The 22,742-nt window shown below is 40.7% G+C and overlaps 1 protein-coding gene across 3 annotated transcripts in view; it reads left to right on the top strand.

The window, feature by feature from the left end:
• The window catches only part of FERMT1 (FERM domain containing kindlin 1), a 39,591-nt gene extending 23,418 nt beyond the window's left edge, over positions 1-16,173 (top strand). For all 3 annotated transcript variants that reach the window (XM_074317663.1, XM_074317661.1, XM_074317662.1), the window contains 7 exons: positions 1,522-1,571; positions 8,378-8,502; positions 9,259-9,365; positions 10,543-10,764; positions 11,303-11,427; positions 12,185-12,326; positions 13,764-16,173. In XM_074317663.1, the coding sequence (XP_074173764.1) occupies positions 1,522-1,571; positions 8,378-8,502; positions 9,259-9,365; positions 10,543-10,764; positions 11,303-11,427; positions 12,185-12,326; positions 13,764-13,937 (945 nt within the window). In that variant the 3' untranslated portion in view covers positions 13,938-16,173. The remainder of the gene's footprint in view (positions 1-1,521; positions 1,572-8,377; positions 8,503-9,258; positions 9,366-10,542; positions 10,765-11,302; positions 11,428-12,184; positions 12,327-13,763) is intronic.
• The last annotated feature ends 6,569 nt before the right edge of the window (positions 16,174-22,742 follow it).

The raw sequence follows: 22,742 nt of genomic DNA, 5'->3' as shown, positions 1-22,742 counted from the left end.
TTTTGAAAAAAGAAAACATGCTTGTCATTTGACAAGCTTAAACCTAGCAAGAACTGACGAGCTTTTCTCACGTCAGCTCTGTAAGGTACTATAAGATATTTTCATTACGACTGATGACTATATTTCTGTATCATATTTCTTCTTCTGGATAAGTTGGCCTAGTGTGTGGGAAAGACTGATGAGGGCTCCACTTCACTAGTATGGAACGTGGAATTGGTCCCTGAAGTCTAGAAAGAACCCTCAGTTTATTGCTAGCTGTGAGAATAGAGAAAATGCTCTACAGGTAACAAAGTCTTATTATCTGTTTACCTAGTATGCATTTCCACGGGGCCAGGTTGACAGAAGTGACCGTGTTTTTCTTGGAACATTATAAAAATTTCCTTTTGACTTGAGGAAATAAACATCCCCCCACCACCACAGTAAAACATAAAGAAATAATACTGGTTTCTCATCTCTTGCTCCTTATGAAATGTGACTGAATGTCAGCTTTATTATTGGAAGGTCCCTCCTCTTTGACTTGTTTTGGGGTGCCACGCTTTTGTTTAACTTAACTTACTCATGGGAGTAATTATTAGTTTAATCACACTGAATGAGAGAGGTGGATCCATTGTAATTGGATAAAAAGAGTAATAGATAAAAATGAGTCACTATATTCTTATGTATTTAATACGTGTTCTCTTGTGATTAAATTCCTTAAAATAGGAAACTGGCATCATGCGAAAACAAATACCTCAAACAAACCAAATGCCAAGATTCTATAGAGATTCAGAGCCCTTTCTCACATTTATAGGAGGCACAACTCCCTTGAAATTGGAGTTCTCTTTTGTCTATTTCCACTGCTAAATACATACAACAGGACAGTGTACCTTCTTAGAACAGACGAAAATTTTCCTCCTCCCTCCCACAATATTTTTATGCCAAGGCTTTGTGGTGTGTCAAACAATAGGCTTTTCAGTTTGAAAATAAACACCAACCTACACTGCAGAATGAACTTTGAACCAGGTTCCTTTTAAACTCTTACTGAGAGTTTAATCAGTGAACCAGATGTACCTAGAGTTACTCTGATGTACAAGTTGTAAAATAATTTTGTTCGTGCATAAAAGTATTATTTCTAACCCACATGTTTAACTTGAATGGTAGTACAGGGAGTGCTTGGTCAAATTTTTAATCTCTTTCTCATTTGTGTGATATAAGACACACATAGAAAAGTGAGGGGGGAAGCAAAAATGTACAGCTTAACAAATCAGTGTTAATTTATCACCCAAGTCACCACCGAAATCAAGAAACAAAACTTTGCCAGCCACCACAGAAGCCCTGCAGATGCCCCAGCCCACTCCCAACCCTCCCCCACCCCATCCCCCAACCCCAAGAGGAACTGAGTTGTTTTATTTTATGTAATTGTAATTCAAATTTACATAGCAACATGTGGCGAGTGGACACAGTATTTGGACAGTACAGATACAGAGTATCAGCACTACCTGTCTAATTACTGCTTGTGAAATATTATCTGTTTTTCCTTAGGAGGACATTACTGATATCCCTACACTTGCAGATAATCTCAAATTATTTAGGTAAGTCACCCTTAAAGAGAAAAGGGATTACTTTTAACAAAGCCTTCTAGGTAGAGTCCAGGAGTTTAAATTAAACATTCATTGGGAAGGTTCATGGTTCAAAGCTGAGAGCATGAGCGTTAACATCAGACAAAAAATGGGTCTAATCTTAGCTCCACAACACATAGTAGCAGAGTGACCTTGAGCATTGTCCTTACATTTCTGAGCCTCAGTTCCCTGATCTATAAAATGGGGATATACCTCCTCTTGGGTTTGTTGGGAGGATTAAATGAAATAATGCGTATGAAGCATTGAGCATGGTTCCTGGCTTATTGTACATGCACCATAAATGGTGGAGTAAACATGGCCAGTGTCAGCAAGAGTGAACATGTGTGCCAGTCTAGAGTGTTACAGTCCACCTGGGAGGCACAGAACTCTAACACCATTTCAAGGCTCTTTTCACGGTTTAAAAATCAATTGTCACTAGAACTTGGATCCTGAGCGTACAGAGAGATAACTATCTACCTTTTCTTAGTAAAGTATTTCTGATCAACTCCCTAGTCATCTCAGGTCAATCTGAAACTGTTAAAAAGGCAGAGTCTTTTTTTATTTCATGGGATAAAAAGGATTGTCACAGTTGGCAATGGTGCCAAGGTGTGTTAGGATAAAAGGAAAAAGGTCCCTTTGAGGTTCTGTCAGTTACTTATCACTTTATGGTTTGTTGACTTTTCTTAACAAACCAACACTTTGCAGGATCAGGTGGTTTAAAAAGAAACACAGGTTGCTTTTGATAACACATGATGCAAAGCAAGACTTGGAAAGAATGAACAATTAGTCAGGTATAAATGAGAAACAGGAGTCCAAAGGTAACAATATTTGTCACTGGGTTTCTACAGGTTTGTTTGTTTTTTTAATGTGATCTTAGGATATGGTCTCAAACAGTAGGGTCATAAATTTAACTTCTGTGGCATAAATAGTTGTAACCACACATATTGCTGTAGTCAGAGCTACAGAAAAGAATTTGAATCCACAAATACATCTTCATAAATTATTAATAACTGTTCTACAGAGAAACTAGGTTGCCATATTCTCCATATAGAGCAAATCTCACTATTCACAAACCAAATGGTGACAGTTCCCTTTTGATGAAGGAGATGATATTCTGGAGTTAAGCCCCACATCCAGTCACTTAAGTGGGGTTGATATGTTCAGAGTCACAAAATCATCCTCATATTTGGCCAGTGGACATTCTATGCACCAAAGTTCTCAAGACGCTAAATGTAAATACATAGTATAATTCATGGAAGGAAGAAGTGAAGGAGGAAGGGAAGCAGGGGGGAAGCGAAGGAAAAAGGAGAAGGGAAGGAAGGAAGGTATTGGAGGGTGGAGTTCTGTTCCTAGTGCGGGTGTGACTTTGAACAGGCCCTTCACTTCCCTAGGCCTCCTTCCCTTATCAGTAAAAGAGCGTTGAACTAACCGTTTGACTTTTAATGCTTTTTTCTTTAACAGTGAAGCATTTTATGTCTAAAAAAAATCATTTTTTTTAAAGTTTATTGAGGTGACAATGGTTCGTAAAGTTACATAGGTTTCAAGTGTACAATTCTGTAATACATCATCTATATCTTACATTGTGTGCTCACCACCCAGAGTCAGTTCTCCTTCCATCACCATATGTTTGATCCCGTTTATGCTCATCTACCACCCCCCGCCCCCTTTACCCTCTGGTAACCACTAAACTATTGTCTGTGTCTGTGAGTTTTTGTTTCTTTGTTTGTCTTGTTCTTTTGTTGTTTTCAGTTTTATATCCCACATATCAGTGAAATCGTATGGTTCTTGATTTTTTCTGTCTGACTTATTTCGCTTAGCATAATAATCTCAAGATCCATCGAATGTTGTCGCAAATGGCACTATTTCATTTTTATTATAGCATAAGAAACTTATGGCATAAGTACTCCATTACATATTTTTAAAAATCTATTGAACATACGATATAAATAATGGACTTCAGTTTCCAACAACTTGGCATTGGATCTTATGCAAATTGCATCTTGCCATAAATCCACATGAATGCTGGATAAAACAAAAATAATTATAGAAAAGGTGATAAAATCCCTAAGCTTCTTTGTTCTTCAGAGCAGTTGCTCTTCTGGGTCTGCCCACTCTCACACCATCTTGAGAGTATACAATCCTTTTTCCTTTCTTTTAATAAATCCACTGCTGCTTGCTTGGCCAAAAAAAGAAGAAAGAATTGTAACTACAAAACTGATCTTGAAGGTAGACTGGAAAATCCCAACTTGCAGGAAATAAAGAGGGAACCCAGTTCTCCAAATGAAGCCTCAGCTGCATAGAGGGAGTTGGGCCATAAACGTAGATTCTCATGGCTTGGGGCTGGGATTTTTATCCCCGTGCAGGGATCAAAAATGAAGCTTTAAGGTGGGTCTACTTCATGTAAAGCAGTGACCCAGGACTGAAGCCCCTGCCTAACGGGGCTACCTTCTCTGTTTAACAGGGAGTAGAAAAACTACCCATCTGCCAAAGAAAGCAGGAAGGAAGTTCATCCTAGCGTTGGGGTTCTGTGTGGAAAATGAAAAGTCTCTCTTGAGACATCAGAGGCGAGGTCTCTGCCACATACAGATGTAGATCTAAATTTAAAGTATTGCATAATAAAAGGATCCTGAAAAAATAAAATAGAAACTGGTCCAAGGCCACAAACTCGTGAAGCCCTAGCAAATAAATTGCAAAAATTCTTGGAGGGAACTATCCATAATCTAGCATGCCTGGGCCTTCTACAGAAAACAATAACCCCCTAAAAAAAAAAAAGCTCCCAGTAAAAATGACTAACCATTTGAGTTAATGAACCACCATAAAGGAAAAACAGCAGACCCGACCAACAAGAGGATTAGCAGTTTCAGTAATGTTAAGTAGTAGAACAATCTGAAGAAACCATAAAATGAGTATGTTTAGAATCATTAAGTAATTTAAAAGGTGAAAATTATAGTGAAAGAGGCCATACTGAAAAGGAACCAAATAGAAATTCTAGAAATGAAAAATATAGGCAAAGAAATTTAAAACTGAATGGGTTCATTAAACATCAAGTTTAAAAACACAGTTGAAGAGAGAACTCAGACAGGTAGAAATGGAAAGTATGATATAAATAAAGTGAGAATACATTTTATTCTCATTTATTCAACATACATCTACTGGGAGTTCCGGAAGAAAATATAGGGAGAAGCAAGCATTTAAAAGAGGATGCTTGATAATTTTTCTATAGTATTGAAGACAAAAATCCTTAAATTCAGGAATCACAAATCCCAACAAAGTAAATCAGTAAAATTGTACATCTTGATACAGCCAACCATTGATAAGAGAAAGTCTTTAAAATAAGAGGGAAAACACAGATTTCTTAAAAAGGAAGAACAATTAGGTGGGCAGCAGACTTCTTGTTGGCTGGGAAATGCCTTGAAAGTGCTAAGAGAAGAAACAGTCAAATCTAGAATTTTATGCCCAACCAATTTTGCAGACCCCTAAATATAAACCAGGCGTGCTGCAATCCTATTAGTAAATTATATATGTAATAAAAACAATGATTTATCCCCAAACTGTAAGGTATAACCACTGTTGGAGAGACTACTTTGAAATAAATAAAATGGCTCCATACAGGGTTTTAGAGAGAGGCTACACACAAACTGTACTCATTATATCATAAGCCAAGTTCCTACAGGCAAGTAGGAAACTTACTGTAGCATACAAGTTCCATTCGGATGGACACAATGTGCCAAAGGAGATTATGAGTGAGATTCATTTTATAAAAATAAAAATGTTTATAAAATTAAAACAGTAGAATCTTTATAATACTTTTAAAGAAATGGAGAGGGACCATCAAAACATTTGATCCCACATTAAGACTCACTGATTATCACATGGAAAAGTACCTGAAATATAGTTTTGGGGGTTTTTTTGGTTTTGCTTTTTTTTTTTTTTTTCTTTTTTTTTTTTCAAAAAATAAGTGTCCCAAATTTATGACCTTTCTGTGATGACAGGTAGCCATGAGTAGTAAGATTCTAGATGCTTTAAAGAGAATAAACACAATCTTAAAGACAGAATTTTGAAAACAGTTATTTGGAAATGTTTCCATTATTGTGTTGCCAGTAATGATACTGCCTATCAAAACAGTATCATCTACGCATCTTTAAAACTTGGAAACAGAATTTTTCTGTGTTAAATCCCATCCGAATTAAGAGTTATGGGGTGTTTTAAACCCATTTATTAAAAATGTGAAAATGCAACATATTCTGGTTAATACGCATGAGCAACTGACATCAGGGAAGATGGAAATCAGTACTTTGTTTCAACAAAAACCTTCGCAAACAGGTAGATGGCACTAGAATATGAACATTGTGATTTAGTAAGCACGACCAACAGTATACTTCCTCAACTGGGATTTATGTAACGGAGAAATAACCTCCCTTGTTAAAACAAAAGGAACTTTCCATAGTCATTCATTTTTAATGTATATGTTTCTGTAGGTTCTATAATGTCTATATTACAATATGGTACAAATATACAAATATTACAAATGAAAAATTGTATGCATGTTAAAGGATAGATACTCAGAATATTTTCAAGATGGGGTGTGCCCACCTTTAGTTTGAAGATTACTTATCTAGACTAGTGTTCTCAAACTCTGGGGAACCGCTGTAGGAAAGCTTACTTAAAATGCAGAGGTCTGGGCCCTAATCTGGACCTACAGAATCTGAATCTCTGGGACTGGAGCCATGCCTCAATATCTCTAACAAGCTCCTTTCCAGTTCTGAAGAACACCAGAGTTTGAGAACCATTCCTCTAGAAAATGCAGGCCAGCTCCTCAGCAGGACATTCCATCCCACCCTGGACCCAACCTACCTGCTGTTCTTGTTTACATCATCTCTCACACAGGGAAAGTCTGTAGCCGCAGAAACTACCCATCTCCCTGATTTCCATTGGTCAGCACAGTACTCAGCATGAGGCTGGTGTTCAAGAAATGTTGGACCCAGCTCTTCACAAGGCACCTCTGCATTTTGCGTGTGCAGTTGCCACCTTCTGAAAGTTTCTCCCCTTTTCCTCCAAATTCTTATTCATCCTTCATTCTATGTTTAAATGCTGTGTCCTCTGTAATTCACCACTCCCCGCACCCTTGTTATATAACTTAACGTTGCATTATATTTATTTTGTGCATTTCCCTCTTTACACTATGAGCTCCATGAGGATTCAAGACATTGTCTCATTCTGATGTACATTATTCCCAACCCAGCCACCTTCATTACTCTCTACCTCTCTCTACCTTGCCCTGCCCCAGCCTCTGGAACAGGAATAGGAGAAATAACTGTTAGCTTTGGGGATGGATAGAAACAGTCTGGAAGATGAACCAAGCTGGAAAAAGATAGCAAATGGAATTTGAAATCTTTCGATACTTTCAAAGTCCAGTTAAAATGGAGAAGCAGGGTTTTATTCTTCGTTCTGAATAGAAATATTTAGATGCCTGGGACTCAAATGATACCTTACTATCTTTTGGTTATAGGCTAAGCGCTTAGATTATATTTTGAAAAGACTGTTAATTTTGGAGAATCTGATTCTTAGACAAACAGTCTTAAGTATATTCCTTAGAATTGTATTAACTATAATTCTCAACATGGTAAATAGTACTTTAATGCAGTGGTTTTTCTAAATCCTGGAAACATTAACTTTGTATAGTGTTTTTCAATTTTATTTTCTAATTTTTCTATAATATGCTCTGGTAATACACTGTTTTTTAAATGAACATTTCCTTATCCTTGTGTTAAGGACAACACATTTTTAGCTAAGGAAAGTCTAGTACTGATGTGTTAAAAGACTTGCCCCAAATTATATGAGTGGGGTTAGCACCAAGCTTCCTCTCTTTCTCCTGTTCTTGAATGCAGAAATCTACTCCTCTACATGAGGTACCCTGGTCCACCCCAAGGCCAGGATTGCTTTTCTCTGTCCATCTGTACCCCCTTTCCTACGCCCTAGCTCTCTCACACATTTTCTATTTTCAGTAACCCAATTGAGTCCTGCCATTGGCACCGCCAACCTTGTGTAGCCCAAAGTACAAAGTTTTCCGGCCTCAACAGATAACACCATGGGAGATCTTCCCACAAAATATTTTTAATAACTGTGGAGTCTATATCAAATAGCTGTAGATTTGGGTGATTTCCATGGCTCACTGGGAATTCCCTGGTGGTTTCTCTGAAGGGTCAAGAGGAAACTACAGAAAAGTTTGCTCACTTTTCTATCTGATATTTATGTCTGGTAGCTTGAAGGTTGTGCTGTCCATATGGACAGCTTTTTCAGATCTAAGTAGTGTGTGGAAATTTCAGATGTCACCAGATCTGTGGGTGTTTCTCACATACATAATAATAATTCATTGAGCACTTCACTTGTGCCCGGTACTGTGATAAGCACTTTACATAGATTACCTCTTTCCACCCTCATAACAGCCCTGTGAATTGGAGGCTGTTACTCTCCCTGTCACACAGAGAGAGTGCACATGACCCAGGCAGTTGAAATGTCTCTCCCAGGGTCACACGTTTAAGCAGTAGTAGCACCCGAATATGGCCCCAGTTGGTCTAACTCCTGAGCTTTTGCCTTAACTTCTACATCTCATAGCAAAATCCCATTTCTAGTTTTTATAAATGAGTTGGCAATTTGCAAATTGTTTTTAAAAATAAAGCATATGTTGTTTGGAAATGCGTCTTGATCCGCTTAAAATTTGCAAAGTGTCTTACATTTCTGGATGATTGTTTCAATGCTCACTGTGATTTACTTTGCAGGCCCAAGAAGCTAATATTAAAAGCGTTCAAGCAATATTGGTTCGTCTTTAAAGACACATCTATAGCCTACTTTAAAAATCAGGAACTTGAACAAGGAGAACCAATAGAAAAACTAAATCTTAGAGGTAAGAGGGTTTTACATTTTGCCGTGGCTTGTCATGACCCAGCAAACAGATGAAAGCCAAGACTCCTAGCCACAGAAGCAAGGCTGACTTCCAGTGTCACTTCAGAATGGCCGCCTGCCTGCAGCTCTGCTTCCCCATGGGGCATAGACCTGGAACATGGTTTAGTCAATGTGGTGATTTCTAATCTGCTGTCTCGTCTTTTCCGGTGTGTCCAAGTCCATGAATTGATGGTAACTGGCATCATAAGTATAGTACATGAGGCATTGTAGGCTCCTGAAAAGCTTTCTGCATTCCAGAACAGTTACGTTTAATTCAGCATTGCTTTACTACCTATTCTCATTTCTGAAAGTGACTGTGAGTGTACTGGTAACTCTGTCGGTTGAAATATTTTATTAATCAGTACACTCAATCCCCTTATCATTGTGGCGATCAGAATTTCCTGTGCTTTGATTTGTTTTACAGTTCATATTCATAATCGTTCCCATGGGTTAGAATAGCCAAATCAACCTTCAGAATGAATTCGGTTGATGATATATTTAAGAAAATCATGAAAGAAAATATTTTTCTCTATCCATGTTAGTTCATAAGTCTTAGTTAGTTATCTTTCTGTTAATGTGATCAGATTGCTCCTGCATTTTTTAGAAGAGAACCAAATCTGAGGGGTGTATGTTCAACGTCTTTATTTCAGATGTACACCTGATATGTATATAACAGGTTCTTCAGGACTCAATTGTACCCCTGCCTTTTATTATTCAGGCTGCGAAGTTGTGCCAGATGTGAATGTAGCTGGAAGAAAATTTGGAATCAAGTTACTAATACCTGTTGCTGATGGTATGAATGAAGTGTATTTGAGATGTGACCATGTAAGTAAAACCACAAAAATGTTCGGTCACATCACCTTTAGTAAGCCCAAGGACAAACCAGCTGAAGCGTTTTCTCACTTTACAGCACTGTTGTATCAGCGAGCTATTGCTTTGTAACAAACAACCACGTAAACCACACTAACATACACCAATAGACATTTGTTTCTGAAACATCAGCAGGTAGGCTGGGGGTTGGATGATCCAGGTTGGTGGCAGCTGGGCAGCTGGGCAGGCCTGCTTCAAGCCATAGGTCTGGCTGGGCTTAGCTTCTCACTGCAGGTTGAGCTCATTGTATTTATCCTGGGTCCCAGGCTGCCTGGGGAGGCTCTTCTCATGATGGAAGTGCAAGAGGGCAGCTGGAAACCTGGGAGTCCGCTTAACACTTGGGCTTGCAATTGGTACACTGTCCTTTCCACCCATATTCCATTGGCCAAAGGCCAAAGTGAGTCTAGCTGGGCTCAAAGTCAAAAGGTGAAAACTACACTCTGGCACTGGTGGGAGGGAATATAAAATGACATGGCACTAGGTATGGATACCAGAAGAGCGAAGACCAAGGCCAGTAATTCAGTGTATCACACTTACTGTTCTGAAGAATTCCACTTCTCAGTTGCATCCCCTCAGCTTCTGGAACCTCCTCTTCAGTACCTGAGGTAAAAAAGGAGCACAGACATTAAAGAACAATAGAAGCCACCACTAACTGGCTCGGGACCCATCGATGGACCTGATTCCTACTATGGGATTAGAATGTTTACTAACGATAGGCCAGAGTTGAAATAATATGCGAAATCAGTTCATGATTTTTTCCCCTCCTTTTCTTCTGTCATAGAGATCAGACAGGATATGAAAATGGAAATATCTGTATCAAGGAAGTCTCTCTGGTAGTTTGGGTTTTCACCTATCTTTGCTCCATGGCACATGTCCTTGGTTCATCTTTAAATTCATGGATTTATTATGGTTGACATTCCTATTCTCTAGTCCATCATCTAGAAACTAAACACAGGACTCAAAAACTATTGTTGGGTGTTAAATTAGGTGATTTATAGCCACTCAGAACATACATCTTTCCATGCTTAGAAGGTGACAGTTTTGTGTTGTAGAGATGAAAGCCCAAGTCCCGTTCCCTGCTGAGGGGCTTTGCACTTGAACTTGCTTCTCAGCCCTCTCGTGTTTGCTGCAGGAGAACCAGTATGCCCAATGGATGGCTGCCTGCATCTTGGCATCAAAGGGCAAAACGATGGCAGACAGCTCCTACCAGCCAGAGGTCCTCAACATCCTTTCATTTCTGAAGATGAAAAACCGGAACTCAACTTCTCCAGTGGCTTCCAGTATTGAAAACACAGACATGAACCCAGAATGGTTTGTGTCACCTCGTTGCGCAAAAAAACACAAGTCCAAACAGGTACTATTAATCTTGTTGGGGTGATTGATTACAGTAACTTCTGTATTTTCTGAAATAAAATGAGGAATTAAAATGATTGAGACCATCATCATGAAAAATCAGTTGATGGGGAAATTTGACTATGCCATTGCTAATTATCATGGAGGTGACTGTCCTGCTATCTGAACATGACAATATGCCCTCATATAATTTCATTAAAAGTAAAATGCTATAGTCCCTACAAATTAAATTATGCTTCCATAAGCATAAGTTAAAAGTTAAACAGATGCACTGATTCAAACACACCCACTGTCTGTGGACACTCCACGGACCCCAGAAAGAGGGACCCAGGACTCTCCATCTGCATGAAACTTAGCTTGTGTGTGGGCTGATCTTGTTTCTGCTTCTCCCCAGTGATTTGCATGTCTGAAAGGGAGAAAGAGACAATATGAGAATGAATTGTCTTTGGAGAGCTGCCGTTGGATCTTGTATTCCTCGGGGATCTAGAGCGAATGGGATAATTGCTAAGAAGAGTTTGATGTCTCCTGTTTCTGTTTAGCTAACAGCCCGGATTCTGGAAGCCCACCAGAACGTGGCCCAGATGTCCCTGGTGGAAGCCAAGCTGCGGTTCATTCAGGCCTGGCAGTCTCTACCTGAATTCGGCGTCACCTATTACCTCGTCAGGTGATAACGCTGTTTACTTGCCTCTCTCACTTTCCATTTCATTTTAAGTGGCTTTCTTGAAGCCCAGTTTATTCTCACTTTGTCTAGAATGTAGAACTGTTTTTATTTTAAAATTACTGCCCTTTCACAAATGGCCCAAAACTTTGGGCTGTTCATAAAGATCTTCCATACCTCTGTTCAAAGTGCCAATACCCTTGAATCCTAGCTAACGGTGGGGAAGGAAATTTTAAAAGGAAATTTGGTTCTTTTAGGATAACAACATTTGCAAAAACAGAGAAAGAAATCACATATTGATTTTATGAAATCTGCGACCATGTTTCATGTCAGCCTCCCCCAACGGAATCAGCTCCATGAAGTCAGGAATTTTCTATGCATTTAGGTCACTACTGTATTCCCAGTGCCTAGAAGGGTGCCTGAAGTACACAGTTGGTGCTGATTTTGAATTAATTGACTTGCCCGCCTCTTATTTTGCTTTCCCCTGATGTCAATTTCACTTAAAGGATGTCTGCAGCATAGCCTTAATTCTCTCCATTAGTCATATTCTCCACATCATGATAATAATGCCCTTCTGTAGAAAGTTAATCCTTCATTGTCCATTCTTTGGAAATGATTTAGAAATGTTGGTATTGTCGCTTCTCGGCCTTTTGGATAAGGTCAAGTGTAGAAATGTTGGTATTATCTTTAAGAAATGATATGTGAATGAACATCATATTACAGGAAGCAGTTTCTTTTAATTTTTTTTTTTTTTTTTTTTCAGATTTAAAGGCAGCAAGAAAGATGACATTCTGGGAGTTTCATATAATAGGTTGATTAGAATTGATGTAGCCACCGGAATTCCAATTACAACGTGGAGATTCGCAAATATGAAACAGTGGAATGTAAATTGGGAAATCCGTCAGGTAAAATGAAAGTTTGGGATATATTCAGTGTTGAGCCTGGAAATGTGTGTTCCCTCAAAATTGCAGATTATTCTGATTTAAAAAGCTGTTCTTATATTTAGAACTCTGAAACCACAAGCATGTCGTAATTGCTAAAATAATCACATGCAATTCTGGGCAGTTTCCTAACAAGTGCAGACCAAAAATGCTTTTGAATTAACCCCACAAGTTGGCTTAGTCACCATACAGCTTTTCCATGCAGACTTTAAAATTGCTGAGCAGTTTGATTAATTTCCTTTGAGTCACCATAGGGTTATATAAGACTTAGGCTGATAATTACTTGGCAGAAACTACCTCAGATGTAACTGTCACCCAAAATAAATCAACCTAAAAAGAGGCCTCATCTGAATTGCTGCCAAAAGGTCTCACTGGTTGAAAACTCAGAGGCTCCATTGCCCACCTGGAGAGCATCCATTCCAGTCTCCAGAGCAAAAAACTGCTAGAGAAACAAGTACAATGCACTGGGATGACTGAGAAAAGCTTGGCCTCTTGAGCTAACGAATCCTCAGACTCTCATCATCTGCCCCTGTACCCTGAGGACTAAGTCCAGGCCAAGCCTACATCCCGGGAAACTCTAGGTGAAGTTAGAGGCACGTTAGCGCTTTCAAACATTCTGAACTGGCTGGTATACAAATTCTCTTCCCTCGTTTCCTCATTTTTCCAGTAGAAAACCATCAGCATAAAGGCATGCTAAGAGACTCACTTTTTCTTAAGAACCATGGATTCTGGTCAGCAGGGCTGTTAACCGGCTGGGCACTCATTTGTAGAATGAAGGTCTGAAAGGAGACGACCTGGCTCTAAAACCTTGTTGCATATACGATCACCTGGGAAGTTTTAAAATACCACTGCCCAGGCCACTCCCAATACCAATTAAAGCCGAATTTCTAAGGCAGTAGCTGGGCATTAGTCATTTTTAAATGTCCACAGGTGATTGCAATGGACAGCCAAGGTTGAGAACTCGTAATGTTTCAGTTTCTTCTAGTGCTTAGAGTTTATGACTTTCAGATAGAAAGGAGTGAGGGGCAGTGGATGTAGGAAATTTCAGGGTGGGCCTTTCATTCTCCATTTAAAAGTCTGTCAAGTACCCTGCTCTTTGACACAGGGAGTGCTTAGAAAGTTCTACATATAAACTAGACTGAAAATATCTATGTGTGTTGGGAGTTAGAAATGTTTTGCCAGGTGTGCAGGAAAGTTGACACCACAAGAGGGCGCAAACAGAGCAAAGATACGTTTTCTGTAAGCCTCTAATGGAGGTGGTGGGTTTTCGTGGGGTTTTGTAGGGAAATCCATCTGTCTGCCACCTCAGCAACCCTCAGCTTCGGGGCCATCTCCAATAAGGCAGCTTCCTTCTCATCTTTCCTAATCAGAAGTTAAGCTTATATGCGCCTTCTCTTCCAGGTGGCGATAGAGTTCGACCAGAATGTCTCCATTGCGTTCACCTGCCTGAGTGCAGATTGCAAGATCGTGCATGAATACATTGGTGGCTATATTTTTTTGTCCACCCGCGCCAAGGACCAGAATGAAACGCTCGATGAGGACCTGTTCCACAAGTTGACTGGCGGTCAGGAGTGAAGCAAAGCAGACTTGCTTGGGCCTACACACTGAGGGCAAGCCGAAGGTGGTCTTCCCCAGACAGTGGCATCTGTGGTTTGCACAGTGCGTAGATTCCAGCCTGACAGACAACCAGCAGCCACCCAGATCCTCACCTCATTTCAAACACACTGGCTTGCACACCCCTTTCTTTATTTTGCCCTATGCAGTGGAAGAGGCCACGGTTGCCTTTTCTGTCAAATGGGAGGGCAGGAGAAAGGAGAACCTGCAAGTGTATGGCTAGAAGTTTTCCCTGTGCTTATCTGCCTCATTGCTATGTCAGCATAGAAAACAGAAACTTCAAAAGCACATGTAGGGAGCACAAATCTTATTCCAAAAACTCAGGGATGAAAAGAAGTACGTCGTTCCTTAACAGAAGTGCTTTTAGCTTCCATCTTGTGAAAATGGCAGAGGGAGTCCACACAAACACTTTTTTCCCTGGAGGTCAACATCTAGAGGTGGAGAGGGTAGAGGTGGGGTTACCCCTACCCGAGGGACAAGGGGTCAAAGCAGTGGCCCTCAGTGTCATCAGTCCACAGTGACTTCCGCCAAAGTAACCAATGACACATTTGGTCTTGGACATTGACCCTCTAAGGTTACTGCTACCACCCACAAGTCCCATTTCATTCCTGGGGATCCCTAAGCTACTTTTAAGACCTTGATGACATGGGTGACACAGGTACAGGGAACCTGTATATTCCTCAACTCAGCTCCATGTCTTTACTGCTTCTACTCAGGGTTGGAGCTCAAGAAGACATGTATAATTTACCAATTCCCTGTATAATTTACCAATTCTCTCTGTTCATGAAAACCACCTCCTGCATTCAGGCTTCCAATGAGGTCCCCATCCCAACTGGTCGGAAAGAGCAGGGCAGGACACAGGCCAGGCCCATTCTCAAAGACCACCATGTTCAAGGGCTGATGGCGTCCATCTGTGGGGCCTTTGGCTGGTCTTGGGGGCAGAGAAGACTTGCTCTTATCACTCATCAGTGTTCTCCCTGATTTGGTGTCTGCTATATAACTCCTGGCCTTTCCCCTTAAAGGGCTTGGCTTTTGTAAATCAAAAGTTGATCATAGACCTTTTCTCTCTGGCTTACGATGTGAGCGTAGGCCAATTAACAGCTGCCTCAGATGTCATTTTCTGTTTGGGTTTGTCAGCATTGTGAGGAGTGGGTTTTGAGAAGGTGAAAAGCTATATCAAGGGTAGAGGGAAATATCAGCTAATGTATTTTTTTTTTTTCATAAATGTTCTGTCACACAAAGGGTTTGGGTTACCAGGGTAAGGCAGAGACTTTGTTTCCATTTTGAAGTTCTTTATTATGCAAACTTCAGGGGGCCTGGCTGGAGCTCAGATGCCAGAAAATATCAGCTAGCTATTGATTTATTTCCCAACAAAACCTTTTGAGAAGGAGAGATCTCCAGAATTCCTGTAGCAGCATTGAGACAGCCTTAGATAGGGAGCCCTGGGCTCTGAGCCAGAAACTGTCACTGGAAATTCCTCTTTCAGCCTCTCCTTAGAGGTGAATGTTAATGAAGACTCCCCAGGCACCAGTTGAGCTTCTGAGGCCCAGCTTTAAAGCTCAGAGATGGCTTAGGCACTTGGAAAATCTGTTTCATGTCATAAAGAACATAGTTTAAAATGTTTTATGTAGAATCTAGTGCTGAGTGTACTATGTTAAACTTGGGGTTGGTCAAACTTGGTGTTGGTCATTTCTGTAGAGTCCTGGGCTCTATTATTTTAGAATCTAGTCAGGTCTTTAAGAGTATGTTGGGCTCTACGTTAAAATAATACCCCTTGATGTCACATTGCACCTGTCTGCTTCCAGGTGCAACTCTGTATAATTTACCAAAGCTAGACTTTTAGTACAACCCTCTTCCTTAGCTTTTCAGGGTTGTCTGACATTTCCATGAAAACATTCAAAGGAATTGACTGGTTTTAACTAAACTCTCAGGGAACATTTATCCCACGACTACACAGCCACATCCCAAAGGAACCAACAAGTGTGACAAGAAAACCTTAAATGCTGCTATTCCAAAGAGCAACTGCAGGACATTTTTTTTTTTTAACTTTGTGTACAAGAGGTCATCTGACTACTTATGAGGAAATTTTAAACTAATGTGTGCCTTTTGACTCCATTTGCTTTCTTCTCTACCCTAGATTCGTAAATCTGCCTTTTTATTATTTTTATATGACTTTTAATTAAATGGCTTATATGGACTTGAGTATGGTCTAATTGTACTCTCCAGTCTGCTGTCTCTAAAAAAGTGAATATTTTCTCCATTATGAAAAAGGAGTGCAACTTTCAGATTTAATGTGTTTTTCCTCGCAATTCCAAGATTTGAGCTCGTTCTCCCCAGTGAGATTGACTTAGAAACCTGGTAGTTTCAATTCTTTTCCCATTGACTGTCACCAGATTTCCTGATGTCATGAGCTCTTTTGTTCCAGATCTGCCTTTTGGAAAAAGCACCAGAGAGCAAGAAAATATCCAGAGGCAGAAGAGCATCAGAGGGTCTCTGATTTGATACTCAAATGTCAAGGGCATTTCTTTGGTTTAGTGATAGATGGTACAACATACTGGTGGTGCTGCACGGTTTATAGAGAGCCCTTAATGCAATTCTCACATCAACCTATAGGGGGCAGGAATGGTTTACCTTCTTATATCACAAAGGAGAAAACAGGCTCAGACCCTAAAGTAACTTGCCCAAGGTCACACCACCAGTAAGCAATGGAACCAGGATTCAAAGCAAGGTTTGTCTTAACTTCAAAGACCACTAAGCTTAAACCAGAAACCCCACCCTTCCATTTCCAGCCCTGCTTAGCCTTGAAATGCCTGCCCCCAGCCCCTGCCCCAGTTGAGTTCAGTGTTCGCATGTCGCTCACACTGATAGAAGATGAGGGGTGTTATGGGATTGGCTGCCCCAAAGTTCGCTGTGGGAAGTGCAGGTGGATCAGAAAGGTCTGGAAGCCAGAGAAATGAGTTGTCTAGCTAGTGTGGTATTTATGATTCTGGGAAAGTCTCCTTTTCAGTCCCAAGTTCAAAAAAGTAAGCAAATGAGTCTTTCATTTGAAAACTCATCTTTGAGTTATAGGCACTAGAAGCCAAAACATCTTGCAACAGTTTTTTCTGAAATCACTAAAAAGAATTTTTTTTAAGTGCAAGACTTCTTTTTCACATCAGTACATGTAACATTTCTTACTCATTTTCATTATTGTCCCACACAGACATGTGATTTTCCTGCCTCCTCCCCTTCCCTCTCTACCGCCCCAGAATCTCTCAGGGAGGGCAGGAGTAGGAGGGAGCATACTTCTTTGCTATTTTTCCCCTTTTCCCCTTTTATGTCTCCAAGGGCTAGTATCTCCAAGGGCTATTGAGTCCTGGAAATCATGAGTGGAAAAACTGAAGGTCAGCACCTGGCCCTTTCTTTGTGTTAAAGTTTCCCCATCCCTTTTCTCAACTCCCTGAAGTTATGTGGAAATACTGAGTGCTATAAAAAGAGTAAAAACATCAGCCTGCTCCATTATCCGTCCTCCCAAATGGCCCTGAACTCCCGCTGTCGTTGGGATGATAGGTTCTCAGGCTTCTTTAGAGAGGAACCCTTCTTGCTGAATGAAGGAGTCTAATAAATGAAGCCACCCTTGAGCCCAGAGTTCCACGGAAGCCGCTTTCGATAACATCACATTAGATGATTTAGAAAAAGCCTCCGGGAGTCTCCCCACATTTGCCCACATATCCCATGATGCATCAAGACTAGGTTACCTCAGAAGAGCCCCCTTTAAATTAAAATACACATAAACAGAATGGCAATTAGAGGTTTCTCTTTAAATTCATGAATGCTCCCAATGGATGACTGTAGAAAAGATTCTTTTGACTAAGCAGATTTACTTCTTCTGACTAGCTGTGTGAGTCTGAAGACCCATAATTCCCCTGTGTTCCTCAGTTTCTTCAGTTGTTACAGAGGGAAAATCCAATAGTCACTTCCCCTCAGAGGACCTCTGAATGATGAATGTTGTCTGAAAACAAAGCAGGGTATGATTTCTTTGGCCAGTGAAAATTGAGAGGTCAGGATTTCAGCTGTTCCCTGAGATTCCTGGGACACAAAAGTGTGTCCTGGTGATGAGGCGGAGCCATTCAACAGGAGCCCAGGGTCTTGCAAGAGGGGAGGGTTCAAAGCCCTAAGCCTGTGTGGTTTGATTCAGAGGACTGGGTGGCCCCAAACCAGGCCCATGATAACAAGGCAAGTAGGGTTACAAAAAAATAATAAAGCTTTGTTTTCCAGAAATTATATACACATTTGAGAAAAGAGGGGGTTAAAACAGGGCCTGGGGCCAATGCTCAACACATAGGCATAAGTGTTGGTGACAGGGTGGTTGGTTTCGGCCTAGTATCTGGTTTGGACTGGTTTGAGCACTATGTCTGTTAGGAGAGATCAAAGACACACTTGCAGGCAACACTATGGAAGGTCAGGGAGCCTGCGAAAGTGGGGTTTTCTGGGAACTGAGTAGGGTTGGGGATGGAGGTCCCATGAGGTGCACACAAAGGGGCCTGGATCTCTGTGCTACCACTTAAGTTCCTAAAATGTTCCCAAAGAACCAATATTGGCAGCCAGGCCAGCCCATAGGACCCAATGTTTCTTTTAAAATGTAGTAGAACCAGTGTTTCTTTCTAACCGTTACAAAACCCACATACCCAGCTTCAATAATGGAAAGCACCCTCATTGCTTTTGAGAGTTGGGTCCTGAGCATCAAACCCATATAAACTGCAGTTTGAGGACTTGCGACTCAAATTGTTGTCCTTGGACCAGCAGCATTTGTCAGAAATGCAGAATCTCACAGGACCGGGACTAGGGTGAGGCAAGCAAGGCACCCAGGGCACAACATTTAAGAAGATGCTCACCATACAGGCCATGTAATGCCACTCTAGGTACCTCCTTGCCTCATCCCAGTCCCAGCCCCAAGGCCCACCCAGACCTTCTGAATCGGACTCTGCATTTGAACAAGATCTGTGTACACAGGAAAGTTTGAGAAGCTCTGGCCTAAGACATGGGGCATGGATTTGGCAGGAAGCATGTCAGGCACTGAAGGAACTGTCAAGGAAGAGTGCAAATGCCATACACTCTGCAAGCACACTGGGTTGACTAGTGTCTCCCAAAACTTCATGTCCACCCAGTACCTGTGAACGTTACCTTATTTGGAAATAGGGTCTTCGCAAATGTAATCAAGTTAAGATGTGGTCATACTAAGTTAAGGTGGGCTCTAAATCTAATGACTGGTGTCCTTATAAGAAGAGGAGGAGAGACACACAGACAAATGGAGAAAGAAGGCCACATGATGACGGAGGCAGAGATCAGAGTGATGCAGCTGCAAACCAAGGAATTCCAGGAAGGGGCAAGGAGGATTCTTCTCAAGAGCCTTCAGAAAGATCACCATCCTGCTGGTACTTTGATTTCAGACTTCTGGATTCCAGACCTGCAAGAGAATAAATTCCTGTTGGAAACCACCACACTTGTGGTAATTTCTTAGGGAAGTTCTAGGAAAATAATGCAGCCAGAATTGCTGCATCTTTAAAAATGGGATGCTACCTTCCCCACCATGTCACTGGACTACGGGAAAGAATATGGGAGAGAATAACACAAAGATGCTTTAAAAACTGTAAAATGCAATGAGAACATTTGTAATGAGAACATTTTCAATTATAAAAGTATTTTATGCAGTTGTCTTCAAAAAAATGTGATAAGTTTGTGTGATAGATGGATTGTTGTTCAGCAAATACTTGCTCCCTCCCACTGTGGGTAGTGTATACTTCCTGCCCCATTGATATGCTTAGCCATGTGACTTCCTTTGGCCAATGGGATGTTAGTGGATATGATGTGAGCAGAGGCCTCCAATGTGCTAGCACAATTTGGCTGGTCTCTTGCACTCCTGCCATCCACTATGAGAACAGGCCCCAGGTAACCACCTAGGCACAGAATGAGACACATGCAGCAGATCTGAACCTGATCCACAGCCTGCCGCCAAATCTAGCTAGATCAGCCAACCCATAGACTATGAGTATGAGAATAAATTCTTGCTATTATAAGCCACTGAGTTTGAGGGTAATTTGATAAGCAGCATTATTGTGGAATAGCTTACTAACGCAGGATGAAATATCACACAAAGTAGAAAAGGAAATCTTTCCACACTAAAACTATCTAAAAAAATACGCTGTTGCCAATTTGAAGTGTCTTTCTAGTCTTTATACCATCTTGTAACCTAGTTTTTTTGTTTGTATTTTAATATGATATCTATTAAGTCATTCCAGATTCATGGAAATTAATTAATTTGTGAATTAATCCATGAAAAAAATAGCTATTTGAGTGCTGGCAGAATGCAGGGTAGGGGGCTATGATCTTGCTCTAAGGCAGCCTAAAACTTCTGATGTAGAATATGATGCTTCTTCTTTTAAGACAATTATTTTCTTTCTTTTCCTTTTTCACACCTTCATCTACTCCCCCACACATACACCCTCCCATCACCTTTGGCAACCACCAATCTGTTCTCTGTTCCAATGAATTGGTTTTTTTTTAGATTCCACATGTAAATGAAATCTTACAGAATTTGTCTTTATCTCTCTGACTTATTGCACTTAGCATAATGCCTTCAAAGTCCATCCATGTTGTCCCAAAAGGCAGGATTTCCCTCCTTCTCCTGGCTGAATAATATACTATTGTGTACATTTGCCACATTCTCTTTACCCATTTATCCACTGATGGACTCAGGTTGGTTGCATGTCTTTGCTATTGTGAATAATGCTATAATGAACATGGGCTCTTCAATGAACATATAGCTCTTCAACATAGTGATTTCATTTCCTTCAGATAAATACCCAGAAGTAGAATTGCTGGATCATATGGTAGCTCTATTTTTCATTTTTTGAGGAGCTAGCATACTGTTTTCCACAGTGGCTGCACCAATCTGCATCCACATTTTAAGATATTTTCTTGCTTGCTTTTCTGATCCTATCCAGGAAATTCTCTTACAGATTCTGAATTTGATCATGTTTCACCATAGCCAAAAACCATTGGCCTGGTCAAAAAGGAAATTAGAACAACAGTGGAGGAATATCTGAGCCCCAGTTTGAGAATGCATGTCTCCTCATCTGTAAAACAAGGGTTTGGATTGTGTGGTTTCTTGTAACCCTTTGTACTCCAGCATTCTTTGATTATGGTCCATTTTCCCCCACAATCAGGTTGAGATATATCGTCCATTCTGATGTAATAATCCAGGGTCTTTGCCCCATGCCTGTGCTTTTTTCCCCAAATCTGGCATCTCTCTGTCAATACAACCCTATTATCTGAGTCAGACCACATAATTATGTAACTCAAATTTCAGGGTGGGTTGACAGGCTGCCATGGCAGTCAAACATGCCCCAGAGGCAAAAGGGATACCAAGAGGGTAAATGGTTATGCCAACCAATGTTAGAGCAAGTGAAATCAGGCTTCTGCCTCCCCAAAGAGTAGTCTCAACAATAATAGAGCTAATGTTACATGGCTAAAAGAATTAGAAGCCTGACATGTATTAAGGGCTATCACTTGTGTTTCCCATGAGTTATTTCAATTCAATCTCTGGGTGAGGTATGTCTCATCAGCATCATTGTACAAACTAGGAAATGTACAGTGGTGTGCTAATTAATGTTCAACAATCCTGTGGGTGGGAGGGAGCCCTGATTTGCCAATTTCCCTGGTGTAAAGACCCCCAGCACAGCCAACATGACATCATTAAACACAGAGTTGGAAAGAGATTCAAACATTCCGCTCTCTGACAGGGAGAAGCCAGCTCCGGCACACACCGTAACTATGTACACAGAAACTTGTCAAGGTCACCCAGCTAGAATGTGCGAAACAAGGATTTGAACTCAGACCTTCTGACTCAGTGCTCTTTAGCACTACTCGTGATATTCCCATGTGAATGGCAAGGCCTCTTAAGACAAAAGCCCTAGGTTGTCTTTATTTGTGATAATACCCCTGAGGTGATTTTTCCCAGAACATATTTGGGTACGGACTACCAAAACTCCAGAGACTTTTTTTCCCTCTAATTATGTTATACTAGGTTGCAAATGCCAAAAGAGTGGAAATTTCTACTAAAAAAAATATTCAGATCCCAACTGCTGGCCCACTTGTCCAATAATGGCATATGATTGCAAATCCGAGTCAGAGGTAGGGTTCAGGAGAGGAGGAAAGAATTCTGTCTTCTTCCCAACAGAGCAAACACTAGACCTTGACCGGAGACAACCCCATCCACCCCTCACCCCATGACTGGTTAGCCCAGGTCTTGCCATTGCATATAAGTGATTAATGTCAGTTCAGCCAAAGAGAGGTGACTTTTCCTCAGGGACTGAGCTCTGTTTTTAGACATTGAATGAAATGTTCTTATTCTGACCTTTTCCTCCCTTTATAAATGGTTCTTTGAATAAGGTAGACATCAAGGAAGCCAATGAGCAGCCAAACAGTTGGCAAGAAGCTGTTGAATAATTCATTGCTTATAACCTAAGCAAAACTCACTCTAGGATAAGGGGCTGCAATTGCAAGTGGACTCAGGGATAGATGATGTACATGAGCATAGTCAGTCAGACATGAGAGCACACAGATTTGTGAGGTATGCTCTACCTACTATTCATATGTCTTAAACATATGTAAATATATATCAAATATATCTGAGAACTTAATGTAGGCTATAGGCCTATAGTTGTCAAGCTATGCTAGGGTTCAGCCAATTGTAATTCAAGCATACTCATGTATATATTATATATT

Source organism: Rhinolophus sinicus, linkage group LG13 (genome assembly GCF_036562045.2).
Source record: "Rhinolophus sinicus isolate RSC01 linkage group LG13, ASM3656204v1, whole genome shotgun sequence".
In the NCBI taxonomy this organism is placed as follows: Eukaryota; Metazoa; Chordata; class Mammalia; order Chiroptera; family Rhinolophidae; genus Rhinolophus; species Rhinolophus sinicus.
This window is presented reverse-complemented; position numbering and strand designations above follow the sequence as displayed.